The sequence below is a fragment of the Erigeron canadensis genome, chromosome 2 (genome assembly GCF_010389155.1).
Source record: "Erigeron canadensis isolate Cc75 chromosome 2, C_canadensis_v1, whole genome shotgun sequence".
Taxonomy (NCBI): domain Eukaryota; kingdom Viridiplantae; phylum Streptophyta; class Magnoliopsida; order Asterales; family Asteraceae; genus Erigeron; species Erigeron canadensis.
In genome coordinates this window covers 38480250-38504475 of record NC_057762.1, presented here as the reverse complement: position 1 = coordinate 38504475, position 24226 = coordinate 38480250, and the positions used below count along the sequence as shown (strand labels likewise).

The window sequence follows — 24226 nt, the reverse complement described above, 5'->3', positions numbered from 1 at the left end:
TTTAGTTAGATTTTTGATTACCTTAAACTTTTAGAACACATCAAAAATGATACTTATAAGCATAGTGATGATTGCAAATAACCTTGTGATTTCGGATCGTAAACTCAAAATTTTGAAGTCTTCATGTTGATAACTTATTATAATTAATATAAGTAATAGGAGTTGAAGAATTGAGAAAAAAAAGAGACGATTTATTAATGAGAAAATGAAAAATCAAATAAGGTTATAATGTCTTTTGTATAAATAAGCCAATAGTTAGAGTTTAATTCTAAATCTAATAATAAAATTGAATTTATATACAACTAAAAAAGTTAATTTAACAAAATAGATAAACTAAAAGGACACGTGTCGATCAAGGATTACGCACATGTGGTTTCAAGAACATGTCAATCCTGTTTTAGTTTATTGGTAGATGATTCTTTTCCTTCTATTTATAAAATGTCGAATTTGGCACACACGATCATAGGTATCTTTTTGACATTTATGCATAATACATACTAGGGATGAGTACTACGGTTCGGTTTGGGTCAGTTTTTGACTAAATCCGAAAATCAAATCGTTATAATTCGGTTTTTGAAATTTAAAACCAATGGGTTTCAATTTTTTCGGTTTCGGTTTTCTCGATTTGGGTATATATCGGTTCGGTTTTTATTGGTTTTTAACCATTTGTGAATTTGAGCAAACTTGAGCTAAAAAAGTTTTAAATTTATATGATATGATTAGGCTACAACTTCAATAACTTTTTCAAACAATGTTAGTAACATAAACAATACAATAATGACAATAAATCCATCGAAATAAGCCAAACAAACTTCAAATAAATTTTATATATAATTACTTATATCTTTCACGCGTTCTTTCAATATGCAATTGTTTAAAAACGGATCGATGTTGTTGTGTAGTTTCACTTAAACCATAAAATTAATATTGTTTTTACACTAGCAAAAGTAGATATTGTAAAAATATCTAATAAAAATGAATAATAAAATTAAAAGATATAAAACAGGTAAACAATATATATTTTGGTTCAATTCCGCTTTTATAGTTTGGTTTTTCATATACCAAAACCGAAGTTATATGAAACCGAAAACGAACCATACTTTCGGTGTTTTCGGTTCGGAATTTTTGGTTTATAATTTTTGCCGTTTTTGGTACGGTTTTTGCCCTCCTTACGGCAAGCAGAGAAATGCTAAATATCTATCCCTTGCATAGTAGGACACGCTAAAGAAAAAAACTGAAACCAAGACTTTCTTCTTCTATTCTCAAAATTTACCTCATCCTCACCAATTAATATCCTCTTTTTGATTGGTCGACAAACTCATTGTGTCCACCCAGGCACCCAAACCCCACCACGTAAACACTCGATCTCTCCTCGCCTTTCCTCGTCTAAATCAAGACGCAATACGACGACGAACAATATAAATCAAGACGAGGATGATGACAATAGCATTTTCCAAGACGAGCTTCAAGAAGAGATATTTAGACGTCTCTAGGAGAGAACTAATTAATTAGGATTGAGATAACGATATGTAATATAACGTCCACACATTTGGGAGCGCAGTAAATACACATGACCTACCTACCCATCATCAAATCCTTATAAGACCAAGGCCAGGTTCGTATGGCTATAACATGCATGTACGTGCTAGCTCATCATAATTATTGAATCTTCAAAATCATATATTCCTTTTTATTTTATTTTTTTCTCTCAATAATGGATCCTTTGTTTATCACTATCGCCGTAGTGGTTGTAGCTACACTCTTTTTAGTCACTAAAAGTTACCTCAGTCGCAAGAACCTTCCACCAACTATATTCCCAACCCTCCCCATAATCGGTCACCTTCATCTCATGAACAAACCCCTCTACAGAACCTACGCCGAACTAACAAATAAACATGGTCCGATCCTCCTCCTTAGTTTCGGGTCACGTCGAGTCCTCTTACTCGCCGACCCTAAATTAACCGAAGAATGCTTCACCAAGCAAAACGACATCATTTTCGCTAACCGTCCAAATCTACTCTTTGGTAAGATCCTTGGAGATAACTTTACTAACATGGCTTGGTCTCCTTATGGCGAACACTTTCTCAACCTCCGAAAAATCTCTAGTACCGAGTTTTTCTCCTCTCATAGAATAAATGAGTTTTATAACGTACGTGCGCAAGAAGGAAAAATTATGTTAACTAGTCTTGCGTCCAAATGTTCTACCTCTTCGGAAGTGAACTTATCTTCGGTAATCAATGACTTTGCTACGAACAATCTGATGATGTCGGTATCAGGGAAAAGGTTTTCAGGGGAAGATGAAGCGTTAGGGAAACAGTTTCAAGAGATCGTTAAGGAGACGTTTGAGTTAGGGCTGTCGACGAATTTAGCAGATTATATTCCCTTCATGAGACGGTTTGGATCGACTAAAGAATTGGAGAAGAAGATGCATGCATGTGTGGAAAAAAGAGATACCTTCTTTCATGCTTTGATTGATCAAGTTAGACAAGGGAAAGGGGTTTTAACTGACAAGTGGATTACCATGATTGGGGTGTTTTTAAAGCTACAACAACAGGACCCCCAGCACTATACTGATGACCTTATTACAGCCGTTTTGCTGGTAATTAATTAATTTAGATATATAACGTACTAATTAATACTAATCCTTATGATTTACTCCATCCACAACTCATGTTTTACGAAATTATTGCATGAACTGATTCATTCTTTTTTACGTGTTAATTATTATAGAATATCTTAGCAGCTGGAATTGAAAAATGTACTTCAATTACGGTATGGGCCCTAGCGTTGATGCTTAACAACCCACATGTTCTCAAGAAAGCACACGAAGAAATCGACAATATTGTGGGCACTGACCGTCTTGTTGAAGAATCAGACTTAAGCAAGTTACCTTACCTTCGTTGTATCGTGAACGAGACGATGCGATTGTACCCTGCAGTCCCGACGCTATTGCCTCACGAGAATTCGGAGGATTGTGTAGTGGGAGGCTATCACATCCCAAAAGGGGCTATGCTGATGGTCAATCAATGGGCGGTACAACATGACCCAAAGTTGTGGAGTGACCCACAAAGTTTTAAACCGGAAAGGTTTGAAGGGCCAGAAAGCACAACACCACCCAAGCTTAAGTACATGCCATTTGGGTCTGGAGTAAGGATGTGTCCAGGATATGGATTGGGTATCCCTTTGATTGGGCTGGGGTTAAGTTTGCTTATACAATGTTTTGATTTTGAAAGAATTGGTAAAGACTTGGTTGATATGACGGAAGGTGGAGGACTCGTGATGATTAAAGGTCAGCCTTTGATAGCCAAGTGTACACCACGTCCAAAAACACAGAAGCTAATATCTCAGGCTTGATCATGTCCGTGAGAAATCTTCTCGAGCTCAAGAGTTATGGCTTAAGGGCTTTAATCAAAACAAGAGAGGAGTTCCGGTTAATTTGGAATATGTAATAAGCGAACTACCTTCATTTAGCTTTTATTTATTTGCAGTTTGAATGTGTACTTTATATGTAAAACTTCAGTTGTGTTATACTGTAGTTTGTTAGCTAAGTTATTAAGAAGAGTTGATTGTGAAATATGTTGCATTGAGTCCTTAGTTGTGTACTTGTATATACCTTTAAGTAATGGTTTCAAAGACCGGAACAGGCCAGCTGGACCGTTACCCGTTAGCATACGTGGTCCTCATATATATGCTGAAACGAACGTGCAGCTGACCCGGTTACAAATTAAATTAGAGTTATAAAAGGTAAAAAAATGTGTGTAAAATTTACTTGTCATTTCTCAATGTGGACTGAAAAGGCATTATGTACTTCAATTCAAGAATAAAAGCATATATATATAATAACTCAAAATCCGTTTAGTTATAATTAAATATGAAAGAGAAAATGTACTCGCTTAAAAATTTTAAGGCTAGGGGGAGTGGTGGGGTGAAAGGGGTGATCTACCCTTTTTTCGCCCTTATTCTCCCGAAACACTGGCCCCAAGGGGATTTCAGTAGACCCTCCATAACGGGAAGCCGCATAAATGGATAGGATTGCCACATGCATAACATCCTTCCATTTGAGCTTCTATTAGGGTGGGGGGAGAGTTTCCTCACTCCTCCCCTCCCCTCCCCGATTTTTCTTTTCCTCTCCTCCCCTCCTCTAATGCTAGGAGCACCTCGCCACCTCCTTCCCTCCCCACCCTTTTCTATTTAATTTAATTTCTATTTATATTTAATTACCAAATTATTAAACTTTTTATTTAATAAATTAAAGTACAATTAAAAAAATATAAACACTACAAAATCAAACATTTTATTAAAAAAAAATATAAAATTTGAAAACATTACAAAATTAAAACAATTTTAAAGTATGTTAGAAAAAATAAAAAAATATTAATGTATAAAAAATAACATTTTTACCCATTTTAACAAAAGTTAAAACTCTAGGGTATAAAATGTAAATACTGAAATTGCATATTTTGACTTTTGATGGGATCGTCTTCTCCGGCCTACCAACATGTATATATATATATGTATATATATATATATATATATATATTGCATATACATGGAAATGGTTTTCAATAAAAAAAAAAGAAAAAGAAAAACAATGATTAGTAACGGTCGAATAACCCGGCACCACAGTGCCCAATACGCTCCCCACCCAACCGGTACCGGGGGGTCGGCGCGGTGTGTCATCCGGTACCGGCCCGGTACCGGTCCCCTCACCTCACCACTCCGTCCACCCTTAGACCCCTCATTCCTATTAGTCTTAAGTGTATTTTATATTATTATTATTACTACTACTATTATTATTATTATTATTATTGAACAAACATTGTTGGCACCGTGCCACCGTCTTGAAAGGCAACATTGTTGGCACCGTGTCACCGTTCCTAATATCCAATATACAAGGGTTTACTTTGTTTATTTTGATTTTGGGCCGACTGGATTTCGTTTAATGTTAATTGCGCCTGCTATAAGCTCGAACACTTGAAAGGCAACACTGTTGGCACCGTGCCACCGTCCCTAAGATATGGGCAACTTATATACAAGGGTTTACTTTGTTTATTTTGATTTTGGGCCGACTGGATTTCGTTTAATGTTAATTGGGCCTGCTATAAGCTCGTAGCCTTATTGTGTTAACAACACATTCAAATGTTATATCGTTTAGCTAATATTAATACACGATACCTTTCATGATAAATGTTTGTTAGCTGTTTGACATTGAATGAACTACTCATGCATTCATGAAATTGAGAATGATTAGATGATATAATGATGTAAAACGACTGTAATAATACGTAGGAGTGATAATATGATGTGCACAAGGTTTGGAGTTTCAAGCTTGACTTACTGACAATGTTATATAAGTTTTTTTTATGATAACTCTTGGGAAGTGCCGGCTCTTGGGGGTAGAAGTGGTAAAAAAAATACGGTTTTTGAAAAATCAGGTTGAAAAAAAAAAAACGGGTCAAAACCGATGTTAACCAAACCAGTTCGTGTTTTCGAAGAACCGGCGGTTTGGAAACGGTTTCATTTTCGGGTCTAAGTATCGGGTCGGGTTCGGGTTGGGGGGGGACAACTTTTCGGTCAAATCATTGACCACAAAACCGGTTCGGCTTTGGTCAAACCCACTTTTTCTCCCGTTTACCAAACCCAGTTCGGAACCCGCTTTTGGGCACGACTACTTGGGTTAGGTAGGAGAGGACAAGGTTTACCATTATTGATCGTCGTGCCTTCAGGCGGATTAGTTAGGGGGTTTTTCCCCCATCGGGTATTTGAAATAGACATTTCTATTTCGAGAGAGCTATCTAACAGCGACTCGGTTAAGACAACGTATGTTAGACCTTCCGCTGTCGAATCGTGACACGAAGTTCTTAAACGAAATTAACCATTCAAAAAAGGTAGAAGAAACTGAAGCCTAGGGAGCATTGCTCGCTTTTTTTTAGATTTTGCAGCTTTGCTTTTATGGTAAACTAAAAGAATTTAATAGCAAAACACGTGATGAGAGTTGCTCATAACAACATAGGAAAAAAAAAAAAAAAGATTTGTTTTTTCTTAAATCAAATTGAGATTTGCCCTTTAGGTTTCCAAACACAATCTGTTTAATTTTATCTATTTTTTCATATTGTGACCGTTATTTATTTTTAAGAACTTCATGAAGTCTCAGATTTAATTTCATTGTTTCAGACTTTCAGGTACTATATATATATATATATATATATACACTAGGATTTTTTTATCCGCACGATGTGCGGCTGTTTTAAAAAGGTGCTCAATAAAATGAGATTTGAGTTAAACTTGCTTAAAAAATATTTAATGAAACGGTTAATATGTGAACAAATGAGTTAATGAAATGGATCAATAATGATCGTAAAAAAAACATATGGACGAACAATCTATTTAGTTTCACTTAATTAAATTAGCAATAACGTATTCATTATCCAATCATTAAACTAATTGTTATATACACTTGTTTTGAACTAACTCTTCGTCTACCATCATAATATTTTTCTCATCATCACAATGAAAAATTGTATTGTTAAAAAACAAAAGAAAAAAAGAGATTATATTAACCATTATCATAAAATTCAAAAAAAGATAAAAGAATTAAACCAAAAATTGTACATAATTTCCATGGTGATATGAACGAAAGAATTAACATAACTTTTTCAGAAAGTTATGATATTATACAAAGCTCTTAACTCATATAAGATGAATATAATTTAGTGGTGATAAAAAAGCTTATAAACTTTAAATATTGTCACTAATGATTAATGCGATGAGAGTTCCAACTAACCAACGGCCTGAGCAAACTTTCATATAATCACCATAAAAAAAACGAAAGGAACCCCATATAAATATTGAATAAAAAAGATAGTAAAATATCATTAGGTATAGACGTGATTTTTTAAACTAAAGAGAATATATCATTTTATCTAATGAGAAGATTTTAGATTCTTACAATATATATTTATTTATTTTAACATATATAGATTCATTTGTTTTCTAAATATATAGTTTATTTAAAGAAAAATATGGAGTTGACACATAGGATAAAATCTTATATGGTAATTTTTTAAATTAGTTTTAGATTACAAGAGGGCTTTAAAATGGTTGGTTAACTATTGTTTTATAAAAGTTATATATATATATATATATATATATTTGTTTAATATTGACATGCATAGTGTATAATTTGTAATGATCCAAAGAATGAATGAATGATTACCTTGTTTTTTTCACATAGATTCTTATGAAAATCTTTATTATTGAGTTTTATTTAATGGGAAAATTGAATATAAGGTTGTCTAACACCTAAGCTTAAACGTAGAGCCCCTCACATATTAAGTATGTAATAATTTCATTGAATGAATAAATGCTTGGTCCCCTATGAATTTTATGGATTAAAAAGTTTAATATGTGAGTGTTCCATACTTAAGCTTAGATATCTAAACTCCTTATATAACCATCCCTTTATTTAATTTATAAATACAGTAATATTTTAGGGCCTATTTTTGCTTTTTGCTTCACGCTTCAAATTTTTAGGCCTTTTCGGAAACAACTCTCCTTTTGGAATGACTTGGCCAATTGATTAATATATCCATCTCCCTTGGTCTAAGTTTTTTTACGAAGCCTAGAAGATCGATGAGAGTTGGAAAATAAATATAATGCACTCATTAACAAGAACAAAGTTGTAATGGACTATTAGTAAGCACAAGTGCACAAGGATGGAAATAACCGGAGGTCCCAAGTTTAAATTCAAAGGACAAAAATTTATACTACCATGGCCATAAAGGTTCACATGTGACAACATCGGGTTAACCGTAAAGATTGATGCTCGTTGTAGCAATGGCGGAACTTGAACACTTACAATGGAGGGGCGAATTTCAATGAGACATAAAATTTTGCTTTGAAAGAGAGGCTAATATGTATCATGAAAAATTATTTTTGAAGAATGTATAAGAAAATTAGTGTTAAAAACAAAAACTTTTAGAGGGGCTTGAACCCCCTTTGGCCCCTTAAAAGTTCCATCCTATGATTAGTCGGCTCCTAAAGCCAGTGAAGGAAGAATATAGAGCCCAAATATTCCATCTAATAAAAAGTTTTTTTTTATTTTTTCTTTTTTTCTTTTTTGAAACTTAAAAGTTGTATCAATATGCCCTCGGCTCAATTTTTGGTTTGAGTCAAGCCCAACCATCCCATGTAATGGTTTAAAATAAAACAACTACTGGACCTGGACATGTTATTACAGCAAACAACCAACCGTCCCATATTTTCCAATGTATATCTATACCATCTATATAAACAAATTTCTCCCCCTTAAAATTTAACACTCTACCTTTAAAATCTCTAATTTACCTATTTAATCTATACTACCATCAAACACTTTATCCCTGAAATTCCAAAAAAACCCTTAAAAAGAAAACCTTACGCGTGTCTCTTTCCTTCCCTGCAGTTGCTCACATAGTATACCAAAAAAATACCTGCGTTAGTGAATTTAATAATCAATCAACATAAAAAAAACACACACTCTAAAACAACAACGGCGGTTTGCACTTTCAGCCAGACTAGGAAACACTTGAGATGAATCATACATTCATATAATAACACGGTACCACTACTTAACCAGCGTTTTTAACTATGTCTCGTCACATCGCGCGGGTACAAGGCTAGTAGGGGCAAATATGGATATCTATATATTGATCCCATATTACACATCTTGATTTATTGGAATCTCTAAGAATTTATAGGAATTAAAATTTAAATTTTATTCCTTACCTTGTTTGGTTTAAAAATCAATGGAATTGAAATCTCAAAAATTTCATCAAATTTCTTGAAATATGAAATGGTAAACTTGATGGAATATTCAACATTCCAAGGAATTTATCATTGTTTACTAAAATGTCCTCTTAGCCTGTCCCTTATAAGGCGTCTAAACCGGCGTCTCACGCGTTGCCAAGTTTAGACACTAGAAGCGCGGCCTCGTCTTTGTTGGCGTCTAAGCTATTTGTTCCTTTTTCAGACGCGTGTCCAAAGTATAAAAGTGGGGCCCGCTTGCTATGTTTTCGTTTCTAAATTAAAAGAAAAAACTAAATTTGTGATATATTTTAAACATGTGGCTGATTGGTTTTGTAGGAGGGTTTATTTGTACAGAAAAGCTAAAATTTCATATATGTGTTTTGTTAGTTTTTTTCTTTTTCTCACTTAAATTTGCAGGTATCTCATTGTTGAAGATGGTGTATTTGGTAGGTGGGATGTTTTATATATATTTTCAATTTAGCCCTTGAAATATTATCAAGTTTATGATTTATTGTATTTAGTTTTGAAAACTTTTTACTATAGCCCTTGAGGTTAATAATCTTTACACTTTTTTTTTAGTTCTGAAAACCTTTTGCTAAAAGATATTAGAGTTATCTACACTTTTGGTCCTGTGGTAAAAAAAAAAAGACTAAAATATCCATTATATGACTGACACATGACTACATTTTAAACGGACGTTAAGGGTCGGGACTAAAAGTGTTGACGAAGCAAAAATATTTGGACTAAAATTATAATTTTTGAAAGTTAAAGATGAAAACTTTAAGTAAGGTACAACGACATGACGATAAGGACAAATTTTGTAATTAACTCTAACTTTTATATATATATATATATAGTAAAAAGATAAAATAAGAACCAAATAATTTTGGATAATTACGAGAACTCTCAATGTATAAGGATATTATTTTAATTTTATAATTAATTTAATTAATAAACAAATTAAATAAATGTATATAAACAAGTCAAATACAGTTATAACAGATAAAGGGGAGAGGTGTAGTGTGGTTAATTTGGTAAATTGGTTAAATTGGCTAAAATTAAACCAATTAGGAGATGCCATATGTCTTAGCCAAAAACTTGCCAATACTAAACGAGATCTTGCTAATTTTGTGGCTGTAGTGCCAACATTTGCCAATTTGCCAATTTGCGTTTTTTTTTTTAAAAAAAAAGGCCACTTGGACCAAAACCCAAAAAAAAGACGCTCCTAACGTTCACTTGCATCGGCCAAAACTAGCCGATGAAACTAGTCAATCTTGCCGATTAAACTTGCCGAGCCAGATGCTATAGTGTAGCCGATTTGCTGATTCTTGCCAATGATTTTTGCCGATAAAACTAGTCGACTACACCCTTGCCCCTAAGAGGAGTTACGAAATGACGAAACACATTTTCCTACTTTCTAGCGGAATCTTTTTTATTAGCTTTATAGTATTTTATTCTTTTTGTTTTCATCTATGGTAGTTCGGTTAAAACAAATTGACCATTCTGAAAAAATGTGAATTGTTTATGCAAAACGTATTTCTATATTGTTTTCTATGTTATGTTAAATTATTAATTACTAATGTATTATGATCTCACATCAAATCAGATAAACTATTTATTTTACATTTTTTTTTATCGACTTTAATTTTCATTCTAGCTATATGTATAATTGTTTAACTGCCCAAAATTTAACTCTTAGGGCATTTGAAAAGGTTGACAATTAACTTTAGTATTCTTTGTTTACATAATAAACAAGATTTCGATAATTTAATAAAGTCGTCACATGTGTACGTGAAAAAGTCAAACAGGTTTATATGTTTACACAATTGATAATTTTACACATTCAAGATTAAATCTGAAGCACACATGTTCTTTTTGATCCTAAAATAAATACATTTACACAATAACATATGTGTATACCGAAACACACATGTTATTGACATCGTAATACTTGTGTCCCTAAAATCCTATATCCTAAAAATATATGTTTTTACAATTATTTAACTATTCTTTAACAAATTAAAGAGGCAAAATATGATAACTGATGTTATTATTGACAAGAGAATTTTAAACTTAAATTGTTATTCATATGTGTACATATTTAATATATGATTGTTTTTTATACACTTCTAAACTTTGTTATAAAAAAATTCTTAACATTTGTGAATAGTGTGTACCGTTCAATGCCAAAAATTTTATGATTTTGTAATTAAATGTTAATATTCAAAAGAAACTAAATTTTAAAATAATCGATCTGTATCAAATATAATTTAATAATTAGAAAAAATGTTGACTTCTTGATTAATGTCCTTCATGCATTGTCCGTTTAATTTCTAAATTATTCCTGTCCTTTTTTCAATTTTTATTAATTTGTAAGCAAACTTTAATTGATCACCCTAATTACATAAACGCCATCAAACATCTTAACTATTGATCTATTTAATCTAATGGATCATATTAGTTCTCTTAGTTCTTGATATTTTATTGGTTCTCACAATAACTCAACTTTTTCTCTTTCTCTATCTCTCTCTATATATATAAATAAATCATAACCCTTTTGGATTGATCATAACCCTTAAATCTTTTAATCAATGGCCTATAATAAATGTGGCAATTATGTAATTAACTAAACATGTAAATATCTATATACATATAAAGTTACCTCTCAGGGATTACATTAAGAAAAATTTTTCGAAACGGACATATTTCAAGGGTGTTTTGTCAAACGAGTTTTGGAAAAAAAAAATTTATCAAACAAGTCAATCCGGTATTTGAAATACCGGATTCAAAATTCCCGGTCAAATCCGGTATTTGAAATACCGGTTTCAAAAAAGGAATATTGAATTCGGTATTTCAAACACTTCCACTCTATTGACTCCACAAGAGCATTTTTTCCTATTCTCCCCCATGACAACATTGTATGTGTACTCGCCTTCTGCATTTCTTTGGTTTGTTCTGACCGTGTAATTACCTGTTCGTTCATCAAACACTTCCACTCTATGGCTTGTTGACGCTCGTTCACGCATCTGATAAACCTGCCACATTTTGCGAGCTAGTGGTGGGTTCCAGCTACTTGCCTTCCGGTATTGGCTGACAAAATGGTCTCTTGTCCAAGTAAAAGTGCTCTCAATTAAAGCTCTAATAGGTAGCATTCGAGCCTTACCAAGGATATTGTTTTGGCACTCGGCAATGTTTGTCGTTAAGTTACCCCAACGACGAAGCGCCGAGTCGTGCCTTAGAGTCCACTTGTCCAAACCAATGTTCCTCAAATACGGCCAAACAGCATCATCTTCACCTTTGATTGTGTTTATCGCCCAAGTATACTTGGATGATTGGGAGGTGGAACCAATAACCCAAGCCAGATTCTTGATTCTCCTGTTCTTGAAGTGCGAGTTGACGTTGCTACAAATGTGCCTCAAACAATACCGATGATGCCACCCATCAATTTGGCTCACTGCATTAAGAATGCCTTGGTGACGGTCTGAAATGATACACAAATCTCCTTGCCTCTGCGACCCGACATGCTCTTCAAAGAGATTTAGAAACCATCCCCAACTTTCATTAGACTCTTCATCAACCAAGCCATAAGCCACCGGCAATAGTTGTCCATTGGCGTTCTTTGTCACTACAGTTAGCAACTTACCTTTGTAGCTGCCTTTCAAATGAGTGCCATCGACAAAGATCACCGGAATACAACGTTGGAATGCCCTAACTGCCGGTCCAAATGCCCAAAATACATACTTGAATGTATGTATATGTCTTGAACTGGTTGGAGAATGGAGCCATTCCACAACAGTGTCTGGGTTAGCACGTTGTAATTCAGCAACATACTTGGGCAGTGCATCAAAGTTACTCGGCCAAGTTCCATACAACCTTTCAATTGCCAACCTTCTTGCATTCCACGCCTTGGCGTAGCTCACATCAACATTGAACGTTGTTTTTACTTGGGCCTGGATCTGTCTAACTTTTAAAGTTAAATCCTCCCGCACTTGTGACAAAATTTCAGAAGCAATCATACTTGCTGTCATACAACGATTGTTATTAGATATCACTTCTCCATAACAATTGTGACTCTCCACCCACTTTGTGATCTGAAAAAATCCTAATCTGTTTCTGTTAGATCCAGCTACAAGCCACCTACACGGGACCCGGTCCAAAACACCACGATAATTCTTCCCCCTGGTCATGCACTGTGCTTTCCAAAACGCTGGCCTTGTATTCATAACAATAAGTTCCCTGTTTTCTCTTATGTTCCAAAGCCTAACAGCGTGTATAAGCTCCGCCTTGCTCTGAAAAAACATTCCTTTTTCTATCACATTTCTATCCGGCGACCAAAATTTCACATCTTCTTGAACTTCATTGAATGGCATTAGACGATCTTCATTATCATCTTCAAGATTAACAAGTTCTTCATGCTCCAAAGGACCTTGTGCATGAGCCCCTTCTTCTTCTTCATCTCCAGATACATCCCCATCAACGCTATATGCGTCGATGGTATCATCACTTGTATAAGGTGCCTCGTCGCTTGATCCACCAACCATTGGGTCAATTTCATGATCTTGAACATGTTCATCGTCTTCATCGTCATTGTCTTCATCATCGTCATTGTCTTCATCATCGTCATTGTCATTGTCTGCATCATCTTCGTTATCTTCTGGTTCGTTACTTCCTTGGAAATAACATTGGCTTTGATTCAAGCTTAACAACTGGTTTGTAAAAGTAGGCTCGAACTTCACTTCAAATTGCGCTTCACCAAGATGATAAATCATTGCCAAAGTATTATCATCCGTAATTAAGTTCCTAAAAGGAACGCCCTTAAATTCATACCACAAATATAATTGCAGTTTGAACTGTTGTTTTGAAACACCAAAACAACTGTAAGTTACATCACAGATTTGTGAATAAGTCATCATGTGGAAAATGGGAAAACTTCTTCTTTTCGATGGATCTGTATTTTGAAGGATTCCATTTATGAATGATACTTGATCATCCCATACTAACTGAACTACAATGGGTTTGAATGATGAAGAAGAAGCCATTTGTTTTGAAAGTGTTTGAAATGTTATCTGAAAATGTTTGTTTTTTTTAAAGTGTTTGAAATGTTATCTGAAAATGTTTGTTGACTGATAATGTTTACTGATGAAGAATAAGCCATCAGATACTATATATATACAACAAAAATCTAATTAGGCTAACATAGCATATTAGGGTTTCATCAGATGCAGCCACGTGTTAGGGTTACAACGAAACCGGTATTTCAAATACTGGTTTCGAGTAACGTGCACTACACCACTGTACCACTTGTACCATGTCTCTGCTCTGTCTGCCTGCCATGTCCCTGTGCGACCAGTACCACCACTGTCCCACTCTCTCTCTCTTGTCACATCATAGCTCGAGTCCGGTATTTGAAATACCGGATTCAATATTCCTTTTTGAATCCGGTATTTCAAATACCGGATTTGACCGGGATATTTGAATCCGGTATTTCAAATACCGGTTTGACTTGTTTTATAAACTTTTTTTTTCTAAAACTTGTTTGACAAAACACCCTTGAAATACGTCCGTTTCGAAAAAATTTTCAAGAAGCCGGTAGGTCAAAACAGAAGGTAATGTTAGAATCTGTAAGGTAGCTTTGCTAATTTCTATCTATGAGCACCAATTGGCATCTTTTATTGAAATTACTAAAGTAGTAGTCTTTCTGCATTTCTGAAACTAAGAATGGTTTTTTTCTTTAATAAATTTATTCCAGGAACCGATTACAATAACGAATTTTAGTTTGAAGAATCTTGAGGTAATCTTTTATGTTTTGTCTCATATAGACCTTTTTGCCCATGAAGTTTTGATGGGATTTCCAGTTTCACTATTGAAGATGATTAAACAATCTGTCAAAGGTATGTTTATTGCACACCAATTGTGTATAGTTTCTTTTATCTGGATTGAGTTTGTAGTTCTTACTGCACACCAGTTGTATTCTAACATGTCCATTTGAAAAAAACTTTTAGTTTTAGTGATATTGATGCAAAGAAGACGAGATGAGCTCTCCGAGTCTCATAACCGCGGGTGTACACAAGTAAACAAGTATGCCACTCAATCTATTAAGTTAGTTCAAGTAATGCTAATCGTTTTCAGCCTAAAATCAAATTTGAAAACAGATTCCTTATTTTTGCAAACCTGGCTTCATTTATTAATAATGCAGCTGAATCATTAATTTGCGTCATGGTTAATCTTGATTGGATGAACGGGTTATTTATACACACATAGCTTAAACAAGTAATAATGCAAGTTGTATTTTTAAATGCACAAAACATTAACATCTAAGACAAATATTCTATTATCAAATACCCAGGTATCTTTATGAAGACTCTAAATCGGAGATTGGGGTCAACGAGGTGGCAATCTGAAGCTTGGTCTATGGTGATACCCCGAAAAAACGTTCATAAGTAAGTTAATGAGTCTATGTACGCCTGTACTGAAAAATCTTAGTTATGGTTATCAAACAGTATTTATGTCCAACTTAGGTACCTTGAGGATTCTCAAGTAGACCCTGATGTTGCTTAGACACCGGATAAGAAAGGGTCAGTGCACCATATAGGCGTTACAAGGTTTATGTAGCGACGAGGATAGCACTTGCCATCTATGGCGTTTCTTGATTTGGGTCTCCTAAGTTTCGAAGTATCGAAACCGTTTCATTTGTTTAGTTTTAAAAACTATTTGCCAGGTTGAATGTGACATAGTGGTATAATGTATTTCTAACGGGAGCTGATTTGCTCAAGGAGAGAAATTGTTATGCACAAGGAATATTTTATTAAATGACTTTAATACTCCTAAATTTTTTAACTAAATCTTTCACTTAGAACTTTGCTTTATTTTCATACAAATATACTTTAATGGTTTATTTTCGTACAAATATACTTCTTGGCTGTTCAGATATACAACAATGTAATGATCGTAGCTGCATTATATGTCATTACCATATTCACATATAAATTCACAACATAACTAGGATTCTAGGAAGGAACAATCTATCAAACTAGATCGGATTGTCTTTTGTTGTTTATCTCTAATATTTCGTGTATCTTGGTATAAACCACCCCTGTCATATTGTATATCGACATACATGTCTTTCATTGAATCTTGTACAAACTTTGGTGAATGAACATTTATTATTATTAATATATATACACTTATACAAATAACGACGTAGATAAAATCATCATTCATAAAACAATAATATTTGATTTCTCATTTGTAAGATTTGCACTTATAACGAAGTAGATAAAATCGTCCATAAACATAATTATTTAATTTAATCCGTGATGAATGAAGGGGTGGAAATATTTATTTCATGGACCAAGTAATATATCTATAAGAATTTAAAGTCAAAACCACAAGTGAAAAGGGTTTTACTTAAATATTTTAGGGGTATTCAAGTCATTTGATAAGATATTTCCTTGAACAAATCAGCTCCTATTTCTAATACATCTTTGCATGTCATTTTATTTTATTTCCTTAAAAGATTATTCTTATATAAACATATCTTTTGTAAAGAAATTTAATGGATTAACAATTTAAAACAAAAAGGAAAAAATGTTTGTGGGTTCGACCCGCCACGTACTAAAAGTAACCCATTTAAATCTGAATCTATCTTGACCCGTTACCAACCCGACTTGCCATCTTTTGACATCTGCTACCCACCATGTCATTCTTAATTAAAATAATAAATCTTATTTCCATTTATTGAAATTCTAGATCAATAAAAGCTAAGAAATTATTGTTTTTACAGAGCAACTGATCTATCAAATTGGAAAGATGCAGGCTAAGTTAGGAGCGAAAAATAGCGGTACACTACCGCTGAAGACGACAAAAAAGGATGTCATATGGTTTGATCAACTTTCATTAATGCTCACTGATACATACAAGGTCATGTTTCCTATTATATACTTGAATTCATACACTAGCACTCTTTTAACATTTAGTATAATCATCGTAATATTAAGTTACTAAAAGTCCTCTTTTTAGAATATCCCATCTTAACAGTTACATACATATACGTAAAAGCAGCAAAGTACTACTGCTGCTGCTGCCACTACTACTACCACTACCACTACTAACTTTTAAGGTTTTATTGATAGCGAAAGCTTAATGTGTGACCATCTGAGTTAAATGTACTCATGGAGTTTCGAAGCAAAATTTTTTAATTAACACAAGTTTTAAACTGAGCTAGAACATCTGTTCCCAAGGCTTCATGCATGATATAAACAATCACGTCATGAAGTATCAAATTAAATTTTCTATACAGGTCCTGCCAATAGTTTTATTATACAGATTTCCAAAAACCTGTCCAACCATGAAGATCGTAAACTACAGAGGGTGGAAGTACAACATTCAAGTAGAAGACGTTGAAGGCAACATGATGAGGTTGTGTGCACCCTGGGAAAATGGGATGTTAGAAACGTCAATGGTATATTAATCACTACTAACTTTCTGGCTTTCTGCATGCTATGTGATGAAAGGTTAGTTTTTGGTTACTTATATATCTGTCATGGAAAAAGACAGGTGCAAAAGGACATTTAAGCTAAAATGATATCTGAAACCTCCTACATAAAGGAAGCAAATGGCCTTTCTTACCCAATGAATTTCTTACAAATCTATCTTTATTATTGTAATCATTTGACTGGTGAAATTGAAGAGAGCGTACATGTGAGTGATGATGTTTTGTTCAATGCTTGAGCTTTGGTGGAAAGCGCTCTCAACTTTTTGTTGTTCGTTGTGAAGCTTCCTCCTATGGAAGGGTAAAACTTTACTATACATTACGTTTTGAAATCGGAGAAGATGAGATCGATGATTTCTTTGATCCTTCATAGGCAATGAGTGTTAGAAGCAGGACTGTTGCAAGAGCTTTTTGTATGAATAGGACAAAATTTCAACCTTATGGTGTTTTTAGGAATTTGGTTTAAAATTTTTGCAAAACTAGGAAAACCGGTGTTTTCAACACCGGGCTTGTCCATATCATCAAAGTTCGGCCTCTTCAACACCGGCCTTACATTACATGGAATTAAGTCCGGTCTTTGAGACACCGGTCTTTAACTTTTTTCTTTCATATCACAAAGTCCGGTAACCTCATCACCGCTCTTCAATTTATTTTTGTTTGCTTTTTGTGTTAGCTTTTTGTGTTATATTAGAAGTACTGTACAAGTAACGTCTAAGCTGTTTTTCTAATTATAATTAGATCTCATTTCCATGTTCATTTCTACAAGTTAGTTCGTAAAACTTCAGTTTCCATTTTTGTGAAATATGTACATTAGAATATTGTTCTGAAAGTGGTTTTAAGTTTTTTTATGACCCATTAATCATTATGTAAAGTTTCGTTACAGTTTGTTTTTTCTCATGAAGAACGTTTGCGAGTGTTTTTTGTGATTTTCGATCACGTTTACGGGTTGATCCTAGGATAGTCAGGCATGTTTCTTTAGTTAGAGATATAGATTGTGGTCTAGATAAATTGGGTGTGAAAACCGATTCGTTGTAGATCAAAAAAGTCACAAGTAACAAGCGATCAAGATTACCACTTTGATACGCGGTTAATGTATCTCGTGGCTCTACTACTTCTTAACACAACTAGACTAAGCCCCAATCTAAGTATCTATACTTACTCGAACAACCTTGAACCCTTCACAATCAACCGATAAACTAGATCGTAAATCACAAAAAACATTAACCATGTATCAAAGTGGTTACTTTGATGGCTTGTAACTTGTAAGAGCATTGGGTATGGTAAGCCTTTGCCGACCCCGGACATGAGGTGGCATTCGGCGCCAACCCATCTCCCATACCCCTCCATACGTTCGGCGTTCTTGATCTGTGGTGAGGCATCAGTTTGCCGGACGTCGGCATCTAGTTTCTTTTGGGTTTTTTCATTAAAAAAAATAAGAAACAATATCTTCTAAACATCCAAATCTATTCAAAAGTTCTTCCAGTAACATCATGATCAATGATAAAAAAAAACTTAATAACTCACGGGTACCATTTCTTCAAGATCATCGATGATCTGCCAGATCATAGAGCTGAGTTCGAACGACTGATAGTCAAAGGTGACGATGACGGGTGAAACATTAAACAGAAATTGATAACATTTTTGATGAAAAAGATGACCCTTTTGCGAGAGAAGGGTGGTGCAGTCAGCTGGCTGTTAAGTTATTGATGATCAAGCAATTTATGCTTTGAATGTGGAGAGGTAGATGATGAGTGGTAATATTGTTAAGTTATTGATGATCAAGCAATTTATGATTTGAATGTGGAGAGGTAGATGATGAGTGGTAATAAGAGTAGAAAACTGGCAGTGAGGTGTATATTGATTATTTGACATAAAAGGGGCTTTATGTTTATTTATAAAATTAAAAATTATAAATAACAAAGAATTAAAGAGGCCAATCAAATATATCGGAATATGAATGGATGATTTGTTCTATTCTTTCAATTAAAAATGTATTTTATATTAACAATATTGTTTTATTAATATATAAAATTAGTTAAAAATTATTTTGTTTGATTTATGAAGTAAATTAAAATTTTAAAAAATAATGTTCTGCGTTCTGCGTGGTTCTGCATCCATAACAGTTAAAAACTAATGAAATGATGAAAGCTAACGTGGCAGTGAAGTGACGTTCTGGATGGTTCTGTATAGAATACCCATACCTGATGCTCTAACCGCCATGTTCTACAATGAATCGGTTTTCAACCCCAACTTATCTAGACCACAATCTAGATATCTAACTAAAGAAACAGGCTCGACCCCCCTTCGATAAACCAATAAACGACATCACAGTTCACAAAAAACACTCGTTTTCATGTGAACAAACAAACACTGCAACGAAACTTCACGAAAGTTTACACAATGCTAAATGGATCATAAGCAAATTAAACGTGTAACAACTTCTAGATCGAACAAAGTTTTAACGTACAACTACACATAAATTGAAACCAAAGTGTTACGAAAAAACTTGTAGTAGAAATGAACTTCGAATAGGTAATTAGCAACTTGACGTTAGTCACACACTACTTCTAATTAATACAAAAAAAAAAAGCCAAAAAAAAATAAAATTCAAGACCGGTGATCAAGTTACCGGACTTTGATAAGGTTTGAATGAAGAAAGTTGAATTAATTCCACGTAATGTAAGGTTGGTGACGAGGAGTCCGGACTTTGGTTATTCGAGCAAGGCCGGTGTTTTCAACACCGGCTTTCGTAGTTTTGCAAAATATTTGGCCTAAGTTCCTAGAAACACCAAAGATGTTAAAAGTTATCCCATCCGTACAAAAAAATCCTGTTGCAAAAAGTGTTCATGGTGTAGACTTTTGTGATGCATAGGGTGAGTTTTATGGTTGAGAATGTAATTTAGTAATTTCTTATATATACTAGGTTCATTAGTTAGAGGTCATAAAGTGGATGGATCTAGCAGCTTTGCTAACTGGTCAAAACATGCATGTAGAATCGGGTTAGCTTCTTTGTTAGATTTTTGGTTAATAATTCCCACATCAATTTAGGTAACGATCTAATCTTTTGAATAAAATTGATTTATGAGATTTTATGCACTAAAAACACTTGGGACCGCTTTTGGCCCGTTTGATCCATTTTTATTTATTCCAATGTTTTGTTTGACCCATTAGACCATCAGTAACGCTCGGTTAATAGCCTCGGTGATACATGCCACGTAGCAGGTGAACGGTTATCACATGCCGGTGAAATGGATTGGTGAAACTGTGCCAGTGATTCCATTCACCGGGCTCTTTTTCTTTTTTCTTCTGATTTTTAATTGTTTTGTGTGGCCACCGACTACTCTCAAGTTATGTTCTTGGCTTTTTGTTGATCATCAGTTGATGAAGATGATGATGTTGATCTCGAGCCTTCCAATAAGAAAAACTGATAATGGAGTCCAGCATAGTGCAAAGGATGTCGAGGGTGAATTACGTGAACTCTAAACAAGCTTTTTGATAGAGATGGGGAAACAGAAGCAAATTGGAAACCCACCTGAATGATATGAATAGCCAATCTATGATCTGAGAGCATTTTTTAAACAACATATCTAACAAAAAAAAACAACTTGGTTGGAATGTATGACCCAATAACGCAGCCCATGTTTCAAACAACATTAGCCCATCAAACAAAAAAAAGTCGCCCAATTCTTTTTTTCAATTCTGGTACAAAAATGAAGAAACCTCTAACTGGCGCAATACAGTTCCTTCTTGCCACCATACCACGACACTCGAAAATAGACGTGAACCTCAACCGTTTACCTCGTCGTGCAACGCACGGGTCTTCACTTTAGTATGTTACGGATTAAAAAAGGGTAATTTAGTCTTCACATTGAAATAAAAACAATCCACATATTTATGCATTTCCATTCATACTAATACACCTATTTGTTTTTCTTTCTAGGGTTGGGCGATTGGTGAATCTCGACGCCGTAAAATTATATTTTTTTTCAATAGACTCTTATCATCATATTAGTTTGGACGAATTTCAAGCTATCATACAAATGTTGTGTTTTTAATTCTATCGAGATTTAGTGGGCTCGCATATTCCACAATCACATATTGATGTCGGTTCCAATTATTTAAGCTCGGTTTCGTGCAGATCGGCGATCGTTTTATTTAAGCTTTAAGTTTTCTTATTTAGTAATTTAAGTTTTAACTAATTCAATGTTTATATATCTATACTATATTATAAAGCAGATACTATATTATAAAGCAGATATCCCCTGTCTATATTTTAAGTTTCAACATTTATTTTCCAAAAATATCCATATATCAATTCTATATTTACCTAACATCATTTCTCTCTCCTCAAATCTCAACCAATCATTTTTTTTTCTCCCTTCCATAAATCATTTCTTTCTACAATTCATTCAAAATCTTTTATCTCAAAAATCGTACATCAATAAATTATAAAAAGTATATGGGTGTTCTTAAACTTTAATGCTCTTTCATTAGAGATGTCATTCGATATACTTTCGACGAATTTTTAAATCCGAGGGCGGAGCCCGTATGGTTAAGGCATTTGGCTATCACACTTTATGACCTATCACCCCTACCATCTCACCGCCGAAATGCGAAGGTATTTGCTCTCGTTTTTCATCCGTTTATTATTTTTTTTAAAGATATTGTGTTTGTACACATGTACACGCATATACAATTGTGATCATAAGTGAATGTAAATTATTGAGCATATGTATGCATGTTTTTTTTAAGATATTGTGTAATTACATGTGCACGTATGTACAATTATGATTATATCTGAATGTAAATAAACTATTGAGCATACGTATGCATGTTTTTTTTAAAGATATTGTATGATCACATGTGCACACATAAAATTATGATTATTTCTTAATGTAAATAAACTAGTAAGCATATGTATGTATGTATATATGTCTTTTTTAATACATATTGTGTATTCACATGTGTTCATATCTACAATTGTGACTATATGTGAGTATAAATAAATTGTTGAGCATATGTATGTAAATTAATAAACTGTTGAGCACATATGCATTTTTGTAACTTGTCAAGCATATTATGAAAGTATTAGGAAATGTGAAAAATAAAAAGTAAAATTGTTTGGAAAGATAAAATAAAAAACCTAAAATTAAAATTAAAGAAATTTTAAAAAAATTGTTTGAATTATGATCACATGTGCATTAACAACCATATTGGTGATTACATATATACACCCATATTGTTTAATTTCTGTTAATTCAATTAATCAATTATAAAATTACAATATTACCCTTATAATTATTGGTGATTCCTACTTTTTTTAAGGGTTCCTAGAATAACATTTTCATATATATATATATATAGTAAAAGTTATTTTGATAACTTTTTTTTTTGCGAGAACCTTTGAAAACTTTTCAAATCAAGCCTAACCGATGATTATTCTTTACATGAAAATTATTTTTTTGATTGTTTACATGTATGCAAGTCGATCACATGTAATGATGGCAATATTCGTGCACATGTGATCAAGAATTTAAATATTCACATAATTGTATAACGGATGATAATCCATGCCTCCACACAATTATAAACTTAAAAATTACACATAAGTTATTCAGAAAACAATCAAAAAACAATTTTCATGTAAAGAATAATCATCGGTTGGGTTTGATTTGAAAAGTTCTCAAAGGTTATCGCAAAAAAAAAAGGTTCTCAAAATAACTTTTCACTATATATATATATATATATATATCGAAATATATGTGAAATTATCATATCCCTAATAATAATATCACGCCTTCTCTTTAAGACATTAGTTATACGCATTAATTGTACATACACACATTTTAATGGTAATACATGTCATCTTTTCTTTTTCTTTTTTTTCTCTTATCTCTTATATTAATAAAACAAAATTTTGATGTTGTCATTTTATTTTAAAGAAAACTTCACAATTTTAATATATTTATGACATCATCTAAAAAAAATTAAAAATTGACATAAAAAAAGAAAAATGAAAACTTATTTCATATTATTATGATATTAAATTTTTTAGTAGATAATCATGAAAGATTTCTATTAAAATAGAAAACAAATTTGTAGATCAAAATTAATTATTATAATAGTACCATTTTGGAGTTAAAGGTATAGAATTTGAATTATCATTAGATTTTTAACATAGCTAATGTGATGTATAATTGTTATATGTTATGATTTTTAAACAAATTGTAATCTTAACATTGCTCATTCAAAATATACAATATAGTAGTGTTCAACATAATAAGAAGTTAAACACGTTCGTTGTGTTGTATTTTTATAAATTGAAAGTTTATTCAGGTGCCCGCATAATATGCGGTTAATTACACACAACTTTTTATATATTTATATTTATTTATTATATAGTAATAATAATAATAATAATAATAATTATTATTATTATTATTATTATTATCTCTTCTCTTATATTAAGAAAACAAGATTGTGATGATGTCATTTCATTTTGAAAAGACTTCTTTATATATAATCTTGATTTTTTTATGACATCATCCAATAATATTTAAAAGTGGGCAAAAAAAGAATAATGGAAACTTATTCTAAGATATCGTGACTTTAAAATATTTTTAGTAGATAATCATGGAAGGTTTGTATTGAAATGAGAAACAAATATGTAGAAAAATTAATTGTTATAATATCATTTGGGAGTTAAATGTATGAGATTTGAGTTATTGTTAGATTTTTAACATAGCTAATGCGCTGTATATTCTATAATTTTTGAACAAACTGACATCGCATACTCAAATTATACAATATAATAGTGTTCTACGTAATAAAAGTTAAACACGTTCATTGTGGTGTATCATTGAAAACTCAAATTCTATTAAAGTGTCCGCATAATATGCGGGTTGATTAGCTAGTTATCTAATGTTGAATGTTTTGTGGTTGATTGTT

At 33.0% G+C, this 24226-nt stretch overlaps 1 protein-coding gene across 1 annotated transcript; it reads left to right on the top strand.

The window, feature by feature from the left end:
- Positions 1-1637: 1637 nt before the first annotated feature.
- LOC122586937 (cytochrome P450 81Q32-like) lies at positions 1638-3576 on the top strand. The gene is made up of 2 exons (XM_043758969.1): positions 1638-2599; positions 2731-3576. Exons 1-2 carry the CDS (start codon positions 1715-1717, stop codon positions 3352-3354), a joined length of 1509 nt encoding a protein of 502 aa, XP_043614904.1. The 5' UTR covers positions 1638-1714; the 3' UTR covers positions 3355-3576.
- The last annotated feature ends 20650 nt before the right edge of the window (positions 3577-24226 follow it).